Source organism: Podospora pseudocomata (genome assembly GCF_035222375.1).
Source record: "Podospora pseudocomata strain CBS 415.72m chromosome 2 map unlocalized CBS415.72m_2.2, whole genome shotgun sequence".
Taxonomy (NCBI): domain Eukaryota; kingdom Fungi; phylum Ascomycota; class Sordariomycetes; order Sordariales; family Podosporaceae; genus Podospora; species Podospora pseudocomata.
Window position 1 is genome coordinate 593425 of NW_026946366.1, and position 12433 is coordinate 605857.

General features: G+C 53.8%; 7 protein-coding genes across 7 annotated transcripts; 4 read left to right on the forward strand and 3 right to left on the reverse strand.

Moving 5' to 3' along the window:
* Positions 1–405: 405 nt before the first annotated feature.
* Positions 406–1272, reverse strand: QC762_206380 (uncharacterized protein; the record flags this gene model as incomplete). Its single annotated transcript, XM_062887539.1, has 1 exon — positions 406–1272. The coding sequence occupies one exon, from the start codon at positions 1270–1272 to the stop codon at positions 406–408; it is 867 nt and encodes a 288-aa protein (XP_062745654.1).
* Positions 1273–2217: 945 nt separating this feature from the next.
* QC762_206390 (uncharacterized protein) lies at positions 2218–3165 on the reverse strand (the record flags this gene model as incomplete). Its single annotated transcript, XM_062887540.1, has 1 exon — positions 2218–3165. The coding sequence occupies one exon, from the start codon at positions 3163–3165 to the stop codon at positions 2218–2220; it is 948 nt and encodes a 315-aa protein (XP_062745655.1).
* Positions 3166–3281: 116 nt separating this feature from the next.
* QC762_206400 (uncharacterized protein) lies at positions 3282–4449 on the forward strand. The gene is made up of 2 exons (XM_062887541.1): positions 3282–3544; positions 3604–4449. Exons 1-2 carry the CDS (start codon positions 3532–3534, stop codon positions 4176–4178), a joined length of 588 nt encoding a protein of 195 aa, XP_062745656.1. The 5' UTR covers positions 3282–3531; the 3' UTR covers positions 4179–4449.
* A 155-nt stretch (positions 4450–4604) lies between these two features.
* QC762_206410 (uncharacterized protein) lies at positions 4605–5750 on the forward strand (the record flags this gene model as incomplete). Its single annotated transcript, XM_062887542.1, has 1 exon — positions 4605–5750. The coding sequence occupies one exon, from the start codon at positions 4605–4607 to the stop codon at positions 5748–5750; it is 1146 nt and encodes a 381-aa protein (XP_062745657.1).
* On the reverse strand, positions 5689–8240 carry POL12 (DNA-directed DNA polymerase alpha subunit pol12). Its single transcript, XM_062887543.1, has 3 exons — positions 7502–8240; positions 6119–7448; positions 5689–6055 (listed from the first exon to the last, which is right to left on the reverse strand). Exons 1-3 carry the CDS (start codon positions 7972–7974, stop codon positions 5882–5884), a joined length of 1977 nt encoding a protein of 658 aa, XP_062745658.1. The 5' UTR covers positions 7975–8240; the 3' UTR covers positions 5689–5881.
* Positions 8241–8647: 407 nt separating this feature from the next.
* Positions 8648–9664, forward strand: PDR16 (Phosphatidylinositol transfer protein (PITP); the record flags this gene model as incomplete). The annotated part of the gene is made up of 1 exon (XM_062887544.1): positions 8648–9664. The coding sequence occupies one exon, from the start codon at positions 8648–8650 to the stop codon at positions 9662–9664; it is 1017 nt and encodes a 338-aa protein (XP_062745659.1).
* A 504-nt stretch (positions 9665–10168) lies between these two features.
* On the forward strand, positions 10169–11266 carry QC762_206440 (uncharacterized protein; the record flags this gene model as incomplete). The annotated part of the gene is made up of 1 exon (XM_062887545.1): positions 10169–11266. The coding sequence occupies one exon, from the start codon at positions 10169–10171 to the stop codon at positions 11264–11266; it is 1098 nt and encodes a 365-aa protein (XP_062745660.1).
* Between the last annotated feature and the right edge of the window lie 1167 nt (positions 11267–12433).

The following is a 12433-nucleotide window of genomic DNA, read 5'->3' on the forward strand; positions in this document are numbered from 1 at the left end:
TGATCAATGAGGACCCCCCTCATGCAACTTTTCTTTCATCAGTTTCCTTCATGTTCAAGTGTTCCTATTTTCATCCATCTTATCCAGCATCTCATCATCAACCCGAATATCGGCATTCACACCGCTGCAGTCAACTCCTTACAAAATCGGTCTTCATGTTCATCTCAAGATGTCAACCGATAACTGATCACACGTCTTCTTCTGAAGAGAACCCACATGAGCGTGTCGAAAATCTGAGGTGGAAATCAAACACAGTAAATTCAATCTAACCAAATTACGTACACCCATCGATCACTCTATTCCATCCCAGTTTTGTGTTCTTCCACTCATCAAGTCTCTTTCCACCCGAATAATTTCACTGACCAGCTCTTATCAGAAACCATCCAACCCCCCACCACCCACACCTCACTCATAGATCACATTAGCCACAATGGCGAACTCAGTCCTGATCGGCCGACTCGGCTCCCCAACAACAGCAGTCGCCTGTCCAACAACAGCAGTCGGCTCCCCAACAACGGAAGTCGCCTGTTCGACTTTTACAACATTGTCACCGTTCACGGCCGTGTTCTGTCTCGCCCGAATAGCAGTGATAAACCCATCAGCTACCTGGAAAACAGGCACCTCGGTCACAACCGGCGCCGAAACCGGAGTAACCGGAATCTGGGTACCAATTACCACAGAGGGGACATTCGGAATGGCGGTATCGATCGGTGCCGGAGGAGCGTCGGGAATAGCGGTACTGATTGGTGCCGGAGGAGCATCGAAGATAGCGGTAGGAACTGGTGCCGGAGGAGCATCGAGGATAGCGGTGCTAATTGGCACTGGGGGCGCTTCAGGAATGGGAATGGCGGTATCAACAGGCTGAGGCGCCTCGTTGACGGGAAAGGCGGTGCTCTCAGCCTGACGACGTTCAACTTGGCGCTGTTGGAGGCCGTCGATAATGTCGATGAGGTCTCCCAACTCATATGTTTGTCTTTTGGCAGGGCTGGAACCGAATCTCCCACGAGACACATCATTCGGACCGGGGATTGTACCACCACCTACACGGTAGGTCCTAGTGTCCAAGGGCGAGTCATCCCTCTTCGCAGGACTAGCGCCGAATCTACCGCGAGAGACGCCGTTCTGGCTTGGAATACCGTTGCCACCACGGTAGGCTCTCTCAGAAAGCTGGGTGGAAGCCAGGCCAGGCTCTGCCGGCAGGGCTCGTGCCTGGGCAGCGTGGACGTCGAGCGCGGCGAGGAGGAGGATGCAGTTGGAGATGGTGAGCTTCATGTTTTCGGAGGGATGAGAGATCAAGTGGAAGTAGATCAGACAATGGATAGCAGGTAATAAGGATTGGAATCTCAGGCCGGCCTGAAGTATTGAAGTTTTTGTGTAGAGCGTTTGATTGCTCGGATGAAGATGCTGTTCAGTTTGGTATTGACACTTCACTTGTTGGAACACAACCTTATATACATTTTCAAATACAATGATCGCTCGAAATATTTTTTACATGACAATAGGCAACAGTTCCGGAATTCAACCTTCCCGATAGTTACTTTGTCTGTCTTGGGAGTCAAAACTGGCCAGACGGGAAAATCAACGGCAAACATTTGACACGATTCATCATGCAGTTGACAGGAGAATTCAAGGCCTACGGTAAAAGTCTCAAGTCATCTATGTTTGCCTCCTAGGTGCATAATGCACTAGTTGTTGTCGTCTAGATCTGAATGTAAATCCCGGCAGTAGTAGGCCACATAGAGGGGTCAGTCTTGACTTAACATCGCCTCACTACTACGTTTTCCTTCAACTATGACCAAATGTTTGTACGTCAAAAAGAAATTTACCGACGGGGAGTTCTAATGGTCTGATGTAGATCGACCCATGTCGGCTCGTGAATATCGAACTTTAATGAAACCGGGGAGTGGTAAATATCGGCCATGTTCGCGGCCCAGTTGCCTATCCCCTATAATTATTGTTAAGTTATTTGATCCAAGGTAAGTAATATTCTTTGTTTCGAGTTGCAAAGTGAAGTTATTGTGTAAATTCCCCATCTTTTGGACTTTCTGCTACACTGACAATGTCAACAATGAGGACTGAATCCTGTCCCATCCCCAACGCCACGCTGCTAACATGACCGACAACACCAACTTTTTCTTTTTCTCTACCCATTCTCCCACCATTCCACAAACAACTTGCCCTCCTAGAAAACTTCTTATCTTTCTTTACGCCAAAAGCCTACTCCTTCTTCGGCCTCTTACTATCCCCCCCCTCCAGCCCATTCACCTCCCCCTCCCCAGCCCCATCCTCATCCATCCTATGAACCGTCCCCGCCCCACCACCCAACATCGACTCACTTAACACCCACCCACCACCCTCCCCCCCGGCATCACCATCCCCCTCCCCCCCACCAATCCAGTTCCCCTCCTCATCAAAAAACTCGTGCACATTCTCCGCCGTAATCCACCCCGAACTCCCCGGCATAGCAGCCGGCAACCCCCCATCCCTCGCACCGGCAAAAACCCCACTAAACCCCTCCATCGCCTCCCCCTCGAAAATAATCCGCGCCCCATCTTCATCCTCCTCCTCATCCTCATCCCCTTCCCCCTTGGGGTCAGGGTTAAGGTTAGAACAGTCGGAAATAGCCTCAAACAACCTCTCCGTCTCCGTCTTTGGCCTCCTCCCCCCAACCGTCACTTCTTCCTCCCGTTTCTGGGAAGCGGGAATAAGCGTCAGCTCGACCGCATCCCACTCATCATCCCCCGACCCGCCGTCTGCGAGCTCAAGCTGGAGGTAGACGCTGCTGAACTCGCCTATTTTCTGCACGGCGTGGATGCTGATTTGGTGGTAGGGGATTGTCAGTCCGACTTCTGCTTGTGGGGAGAAGAGAACGAGGTTTTGGGATGTGACGAAGACGTCGAGCGCTTGTTCGTAGGTTGTTGGAAGGGATTCGGGGGAGAGGGCGAGGGATTCGGGGGGGGTTGGTCGGGTGGTGAGGTCGAGGGGGAAGAAGGGGAGTTTGCCGAGTTGGGTGGGGGAGGTGAGCCAGGCTTTGGTGGAGGGGGAATGGTGGTGGAGGATGGGTTTGGCTGGCGAGAAGAAGGAGGTTGGGGTGTGGGATTGGTGGTCTGGGAGGGGGATGTAGTCGGATAGGGAGGGAGGGGAGCGGATGGTGGTGAGGGACATTTTGGCGGTTGTCGTCGTGGTATTGGTGAGGGTGGGTTTGGTGTTGTTTGGTTTGCGCTGGTCAAAGTCGCGAATGTTGACTTTGGGGAGCGCCCGCTGGCAAGGTGGGGAGCTAGCTGGTTTAAGCTGCTGGAGCTGTCAAATTTCGGTGGGGTCAAGCTTGCGTTATCGATAACCTTATCGAGACGTCCCTCTTTCGTCATGCGGCTTGTGTGGCCAGGAGGGTTCTCGCGTGGCCAACAGAAACTTTGGAGCAAACGCGTGGCACTTCATACAAGAATCGTGTCAATTGATCACCTCGAGTTTTTTTAAACAGCAAACAGAAATTGCCATCAAATGCTCAAATAAACGCGGCGAATCATCACCATGCACGACAACCGTACGTCGTCCTCCGTCCTCAACTCTACGGAAACGCGCTGACTAACACCATCATCCAAGGCTCCCACCCCTTCCTCCAACAAGTCCCCCTCACCGTCTCCCCCTTTGTCAACCTCCCTACGGCAACCACGCTCCCATACACATACAAGCCCATGCCTTCCGCCCTCCCCCCATCAGCCTCGGGCATCACATCAGACTCGGCCGCTGGGGGCCCAGAACCGAAATATGTCGTCTCACCGTCTGGGCACGCGGCCCATCCAAACGATATTATCGCCTCTTGTCGAGCACTGCGAGACCACATTGCCAAACTCACGGCTGATGCGGAGGCGGAGATCAAAGCGATAGATGAGAGGATAAAGGCTGCTGAGCTGGCTGAGAAGAGGAGGCTAGCACCTGGTTGGCTGGATAGTGATGTAAGGGTTCTTCAGCCGGAGAGAAAGAGTGTTGCGCCTGATGGGTCTGGTATAGAGGGCTTTGGGCAGTTGAGTCTTGGGGAAGGTGGTGATGGGGAGGGAAATACTAGTCAACAGCAGCAAGGGCATGGGCCAGGAGGGGCGAGTGAGATGGCGGTGCCGGATGAGGGGGAGGAGCTGGATAGGGCTTTTGGGAAGCTTGGGATGGGGGACCCCAAGTGATGTTGGCTAGTTATGATACATGATATTGCTTGGATACGCAGCGTGATGATGCGAGGGAGGGTTCAAGGCTCTACCCTAACCCTGGCAGCGGTGGTGGAGCTACCCCAGAAAGTCCACAGCTTGGCATTGCCGCCTCTCCGTTGGACAGATCAGATACCCAAAAGTTGCTTCAAAATATTCTCAGCATCAATTTTCTCTAAATTTGCGCATCCACCCTCCTGTCCGTCATATCAAGAATTGATCAGCCCAAATTTGTGACGTTAACATACCCAATCCGGTTAGCGCTATCAATTTAAGTTCTGCTCCACTTCGCCAAAACCCGCCGCAGTCAAGTCGCAAAGTCGCGTCTCCCAAAGCTTGCCAAATTCTCGACCTTTTGCGACAACACCACCACCACCATCACAACCACCAACAAAACAACCAAAAATGGGCCTCCCGCCCCGACGCGCCCCTTCCCCCTCCGAGTCCGGCTCCGCATCCGGCTCCGGGTCAGAATCCTCCAGCAGCAGCGAAGACTCGGCCCCACGCAGACCCCTAATGGCCCGCCCAAAATTCATCCCCAAATCCCAACGCAACAAGACGCCCGCCCAGCTCGCCCGAGAGCAAGAATCGGCTCTGGTCGCCGCCGAGGAAGCCGCGCGCAAAGCCGCTGCTGACGCGTTGGTAGAAGAACAAATCGCCAAGGACCTCCTGGCTCGGAAATCAGGAAAAAAAGCCTGGGACGACGACGACGATGAAGAGAATAAACTCGAGGTGGATGACACTGACGATCTTGATCCCGAGGCGGAGTATGCTGCTTGGAAGCTGAGGGAGTTGAAAAGACTGAAACGGGAGAGGGAGGCGATTGAGGCAAAGGAGAGGGAGCTGGCTGAGGTGGAGAGGAGGAGGGGGTTGACTGAAGAGGAGAGGAAAAAGGAGGATGAGGAGCACTTGCGGAAACAGAAAGAGGAAAGGGAGGGGAAGGGGAAGGTGGGGTTTATGCAAAAGTATTTCCATAAGGGGGCGTTTTATAACGATCAAGGGGCTGAAGCGGGGTTGGTGGGGAGGGATGTGATGGGGGCGAGGTTTGCGGATGAGGTTAGGAATCGGGAGTTGTTGCCTAAGGCTTTGCAGATGAGGGATATGACTAAGGTTGGGAAGAAGGGGGCGACGAAGTATAGGGATATGAGGAGTGAGGATACGGGGTCTTGGGGGGGGATTAGTGGGGGGAGGAGGGGGGGACCTGGGAGGTTGGATGATAGGGGGTTGGATGAAAGGTTTCAGAGTGATGGTCGAGGGGGGTGGAGGGAGAGGGAGGGAGGGGGGGAGGGGCCGAGGGGGTCGAATGCCGTTCCGTTGGGGGAGAGGAGGGAGAGGGCGAGGGATGAGGACAGGTACAGAGATCGGGACAGGGATAGGAGGGGGAATGATGATGATGATCATCGGGAGAGGCATCGGAGGCGGGATGACAGTCGTGATCGGAGGCGGTCGAGGTCACGGTCACGATCTCCGAGACGGAAACGCTCGCCTTCACGGGAACGGGGGAGGGATCGGTATGATAGTGACAAGCGGAGGAAGATAGATGGCCGGTAGAAGCCTCGCTTAAGTTATTTATAAGAAGCAGTACATAATATGACAAACAAGGCCAGATCTTTTCACATGTTCCGGGCATTTTTGAGGACCAACATTACTCTTGTTCAACTGCTTTCTAACCCAAGCCCTCCTCAAATCCTCGTAATCTCCACCCTCGCCCTTTCAAAGATCTTGTGCGCCAACATCCCTCCCATCTGCTCTTGCTTCGCCAGATCAGGAGGGTAAACCGTCATCTTTGCATACGTCCCCGCTCCTCTCCTCTTGGAAAGATACCCCGGGTTGATAACCAGCACACTCTCAACAACCTATTCATCATCTGTCAGCACACTCCACCTTGTCAAAAAGTTCGGGCTTACAACATGACATACCTTTGCAAAAGGCGGCAAACTACTCGGCACCACCAACACATCTGGCCTCACATTCACCATCTCTCCCAACTTCAAATACCCCACATCCAACACCGCCCCGGGCCCAACCCCATCCCCCCTCCCCGTCTTGGGCAGCTTCTTCCTATCCGTCGGCGGGAACAGCGGGAAGTAATGTCTCTGCTCAACCAGATACCTGCACGCCCGTTCCAACAACCTCGGCTCCTGCGGTCTCCCCCCAATCAACTCCTCGTGTCTGAGCTCAAAGAGGACATCCTGGCTGCTAATACCAAGGACAATCTCGTTCATGCTCAGCGTCATGGGGTTGCCTATTACCTTTGCCGCTTTTGGCAAACCGAGTTCTTTGCGGGGGAAGGCGTCTTGAGGCCAGGACACGTGTTTATCTAGTACGTCACGCACCGAAGGGATGAGGAGGATGGTGATACTCGGGTTGGCGGAAGCGAGGCGGTTGAGGGAGGGGGAGATGAGGTACTTGAACACGGTGGACATTGTTGCTGTGTCGGGGTCGATGGACGAGAGGTATTCTTCTGGGAGGTCAAAGTCTCCTGACGCAATGAGAGGGTGTTCCATGTCGATGAAGGGGCCGGTGAGAACGAGCGCGTCGACGTAGATGTCGGCTGCTTCGTTGCAGAGGGCTTTGAGGGGTTCGAAATCGAGGTTGTCGTCTGCTGTGTACGGGCCAGAGGCGAAGATTACGTTCAGAGGGGCGGGGTCAGAGTCGGAGTCCATTGCGTCCGGGCCGCCGCGGAGACGCTGGATATGAGCGCCGAGGGAGTCGGGGGTGGAGGCGGCGTTGGGGAGGAGGGGCAAGTCGAGGATTTGGTGGACGGTGAATTCGTGTCCGTTGCTGTTTACGCCTTTCAGAGCGACGATTTGGCCGGGGAAGAATTGGTAACCTCTGAGCCTGGAGACGTTGAGAGGGACGCGGAGACCGCCACCCATTCGGCGCGAGGTTTCAAGGAGTAAGGAAGCGGCGTTGAGTTTGCCTTCTGAGGAGTCGGAGGCGATCCGGCCAACGGCAACGATCTCAGACGTGCTTTGGCTGGCGGCGCTGCCAAAGGCGGACTCTTCGAGCTTGTGGTGTTGCATAACGAGGGAGACAAAGTCGTCTATCCGGTCGTCGAGGATTTCGGAGGACTCGGATACCTTCAGGGCAAGGGGTTTGTAGGCCAATTTCTTCTGGTCAGAGGCTGCGGTGAGCTTGATTCGGGATTCGCTGAAGGGGGCGATAGGGGGCTCAGGCGCTGGGAGCTGGTCGTTGAGGATCTCGACTGTCTCGCCGGCATTGGCTCGGTCGTTGAAGGATGATGGTCTGTCACAGTCAGCTCCTGCGTAGTCCCGCACACATGTGGAATTGAAGCTCACGGAATAGCACCCGTAGCGTCGAGCTGGTCGGCCAACTTGACTGGCGAACTGGCTGGCTCAGCCTTGACACGGCTGACTGCTGGCGTCCTCTTTGGGGCAACCTTGGAGGCCCTTCCAGGGCCTGGTGTGGTGAGGCTATCCAACATTCCAAAAACATCGCCGCCGCTAACTCTGGGGGCCCGTGGTGTTGATGAGATGCCCTTCTCGGTCTTGATCTTTACATGAGACCGACTGTTTCTTTCGAGGGTGTCATGCAAGTCTTGCTTGAAGTGTCGCAGTGTCTCGAGAGCTGTTTGTGCTGCGTCTATGTCCATCTTGATGCAATATGACTCCCATTTGAAGAACAGGTCCTCGACTGACAGCTGATGGAGGCGCATGATGGACCGCAGTTCGGCGACGACATCGGCTTCGAGCTCCTTGTTCCCTGAACCGAACTGCTCATTCAGCTCTGCGACTATTTCTGTTTCCGACATGTTGTAATCTATTCGACAGTTCCAATTCCGTGGATTCGATTTGTTATAACTTGGTGTCGGCGCTGTGCTGGCGACGTTGCTTGCTTTTGGTTACCTCGACCGAGGGCAGTTACTTGATCAATAATTATTTGGTTGGAGATGTCAAAGTGGGACGCGTTTGACGCGTCCAGGACCACTTAACGCGCTGCGGGGCATTTCTAGGCCGCCTTAACTGGGCAGATTGAACAGGGGTTGCGCTGATCTCGGCGCTGAAAATTGCGACCCGCTGTTGGGTGCTCCCGAGCCAATGGCAGCGTTCAAACGGTGCCCGAGATGCAATTGAGACTGTTGGAACCGGGGTCTTGGGAGCAGTGGACATTGATTTCTGGCTGGGTTTCCCTATCAACCAACTGTTTCGTTGCCCTCTCTCTTGTTTCTTTTCCTTTGCTCTTCAGAACTTGCCTGGCTTTTCTTCTGCCGCTCCAGTTATTGCAATCTCGTCTGTCTCTTTATAGACCTATCCTGCCAACTTTGCTGCCCATACGAGGCACACGGAGTAACGGTGTCTTGGTTGACCGATAGGTAATTGTCTGTTAAATTGGGGCCCCACCCCTTGCCAACTACTTATACCTCTTGCTAACCTCTTTTCAGAGTCTTTGGGCATTCATCTCAACAACCCTTCTAAGACATCAACATGGCTGAGGTTCTCAAACTACCATTGCCCTTTCCCATTGCTGGCAGCCAGCCCAAACCACGCCCTTCATTGGACGCCGAGCAGCAAAAGAAGTATGACTGGCTTCTCGAGCGAGTGAAGGGCTGGACAGAGATCCCCTCCACTAGCAAGGCTGGCCCTCCCACCGATAGCGAGAAGTTCTGGCTGACTAAGGAATGCCTGCTTCGCTATCTGAGGGCTACCAAGTGGAATCAGCAGGAAGCCGAGAAGCGTCTGCTCAAGACCCTCACCTGGAGGAGAGAGTATGGAGTGGAGGACTTGACGGCCGACCATATTTCCCCCGAAAACGAGACCGGCAAGCAGATCCTCTTGGGCTACGACAAGGAAGGCCGTCCCTGCCACTACCTCAACCCAGGCCGTCAGAACACCGAGGCCTCCCCTCGTCAGGTCCAACATCTCGTCTTTATGGTGGAGCGCGTTATCGACATCATGCCACCCGGGCAAGAAACCTTGGCGCTCTTGATCAACTTCAAGCAGAGCAAATCCCGGTCCAACACATCACCTGGTATCGGTCTGGCACGCGAGGTCCTCGACATTCTTCAGAATCACTACCCCGAAAGATTGGGCAAGGCGCTTATCATCAACATGCCCTGGGTAGTGACTGCCTTTTTCAAGCTCATCACACCGTTCATCGACCCTCACACACGCGAGAAGCTCGCGTTCAATGAAGACATGAGCAAGTACGTACCGACGGAGCAGATGTGGTCCGAGTTCAGCAGCGGCAAGCTTGCTTTCGAGTACGATCACAGTCAATACTGGCCAGCTCTGCAGGAACTTTGCAACAGAAGACGGGAGGCTAGGTGGCAACAGTGGGTTGCTGGTGGGAAGCAAATTGGCGAGTCGGAGGACTACCTGGCTGGTGCGACTGCGGCTGCAGTTGGCTCAGCGACAGAAAAGACTGCCACTGCACCTGCGGTTGAGGGCAAGACGGCCGAGATCACAGCATCGGAAGCTGCCCCGGCTGTGCCCGCAAACTAGGTGCGCGGTGTCAGAGCACGTGTATAGCCCTTCTTGTGTCTTTCTGGAGCTGCAGTTTAATACCCTTACGTAGTCTAATGCTTCTTTTGGCCTTTCACATGTTTTGATACCGGTGTCCAGCTCGGTGACTCTGAGCAAGGTGCCACATTCTTTGTTTGGTTGGCAGCATTGGTCAGCTAAACGAGCCTGGTTAGCGGGCAGCGGGAGGATTACGCGGCTGGCAGCGCATGGCTTCGGAGACATACGACAGCACAATTGGTCTGCATGGTTTCCATCTGGTCAGTACTTTCGAAAAGATAAGACCAAAGACGACACTTCATTCACCTATATATCGGCAGTGTAGCCCGTCTCGGTGGTCGTTCATCAGCTTACCCTCAATGGCCAACACCAGCCTCTCATCGATTTACGTACATTCTTCGACCACCAGCCGACGCTTGAAAGCCACAGCGGCCGGATACGCTAATCAAACAAACACCCTTCAAATCCCAAAGCTCAGCTATCACAATGTCAACATCACCCCCAAAAACAACCGAAGCCTGGACCTACACCTCCCCCTCAACCCCCCGCACAGCCCTCACCCTCACCACCTCCCACCCTCTCACCTTCCCTCCCTCCAACTCATCAGAAGAAACCCTCCTCATCTCCGTCTCCCACGCAGCCCTCAACCCCGGCGACATAGTCAGCCTAACCGCCATGCCTTTCTTCCTGCACTCCACCCCCTCCGCCGTCCCAGCCTTTGACTTTTGCGGCACCGTCCTCCAGTCCCACAATCAGGCAAGATTCTCCCCGGGGGATAATGTAATCTGCTTCCCACCCCTCCCCCACATGCTCAAGACAGGAATCGGCGGTCTCCAGAAGATTGTCCCCATCCCGGCAAAATACTGCGTCAGACTCCCCCAAGGAAAGAAACTCATCGACGGGGCGGGGTTGATGCTTGCCGGTTGCACCGCCTTGCTTCAAGTCCGTCAGGCGGGGGTAAAAAAGGGGGATAGAATCCTTGTTGTTGGGGCTAGCGGTGGGGTCGGGAGCGCGGCGGTGCAGATTGTTCGTGATGTTGTTGGGCTGGGGGGGTATATCGCTGGTGTTTGCTCTGGTCGGAATGAGGGGTTGGTTAGGTCGCTGGGGGCGGATGAGGTGGTGGATTATACGCTTCACAAGGACCTGCCTGGGTATTTAACAGAGAGGTTTGGTGGGGAGGGGAGGCGGTTTGATCATGTTATTGATGGGTATGGGAATCAGGAGTTGTATAAATCTTGTGCTGGGTTTTTGAAGGAGGGGGGGGTTTATGATGCGGCTAGTATACATTACGCTTCGTATAGGTTGTGGGATTTGCTGGGGTCGGTGGTGACGATTGGGTTGAATATACTCTGGCCGAGGGCGCAGTGGTTGGGGGGGACGGGGAGGAGGTTCAAGATTTGTAGTTTGGGTGATCCGGGGTTGGAGATGATGGAGTTATTGGCGGGGATGCTTGGGGATGGGAGGGTGAGGGTGGTGAGGGATAGTGTTTGGGGGTGGGGGGAGGTGAAGGAGGGGTTTGATGTGCTGATGGGGGGGCATGCGGCTGGGAAGGTGGTCATTAGAGTGGGAGAGGGGGGGGAGTGAGTTGGGTGGTGGTGTAAGATGTGTGTGAGTTTGTGTAGTGGAAATACTTGAAATACCCTGCTCTTGGAGGACATACCTAGATAATGGTGATGAACAAACCCTTCCTTCATTTTGACTGTGCAAAACTTGATGTCAGGTGTGATAGATGCAGTACTCTGGGTCCTTGGATGTAGTTGCAAACCGTTCTGTAGGCCTCAGCGCATGCTGAGATATGCCCCTGATAGGTATCTACCTGGCTACGTCGTAGACAAAATAATACCTACTTTAAATCAGTAAAACTTGTCACAGCCATAAACCTATATCTCTTTAAAGGGGAAAGGGGTCTCTTGTATATATCACAAGGTCTGTTGACCATCTTTCGAAGCCTACTTACCATCCTGGGAGGCCTGTTGGCTATCTAGGTACCAATTAACAGATACCGGCATCGTGATTGGCCCCCCCACCCTTTGCGAGGCTGCAAACGAGGCCATCAGTACCGGATGTCTTTTCTCCAACACAACCTCTATTCTCATGTCACGACGCTTCTTTTTTCCAGAATTCTTCCATCTTCACCGCGTCTCTCCTCTTGAATAAAGTATTGAGACAGACTATCCTCAGCTACACACCACCCAGCATCATGAACACCATCCTGTGTGACTGCGGCAAGCGCGTAGCCAACGCCCAAGCCCTCAAACAACACAAACTCGACTCCCCAAGACACAACACAACCTCGTGCGAATGCGGTGCTCGCTTCGTCACAGCCGAAGCCCGCGATCAACACCTCCGAGATTCCCCGCTACACACACAGAAAGACCATCCTCAAAGCACAACTCAGAGCCCACACAACAACAACAACAACAACAACAACAACAACAACAACAACAACAACAACAACAACAACAACAACAACAACAACAACAACAAGACCTCTGTTCAGAGTACCCCAAACATCCCAGCAGAAACCACCACAGTCCCTGCCGAGCCCAAACCTCTGACTGAAGCCAAGACTGAAAAGCCCAACTTCCAATGCTGCGGTAAAAAATTCAAGACCAAAAAAGACGTGCTCCAACACCAAGCAGACTCGCCAAACCATCACGGTGAAAGCCCAAAGAAAGCTCCAAGAAAGAGAAGAAGCGGCGATCGAGTCTGGGCCGCACCACAGACATCGAGCTACAGATTCCAGTTTCC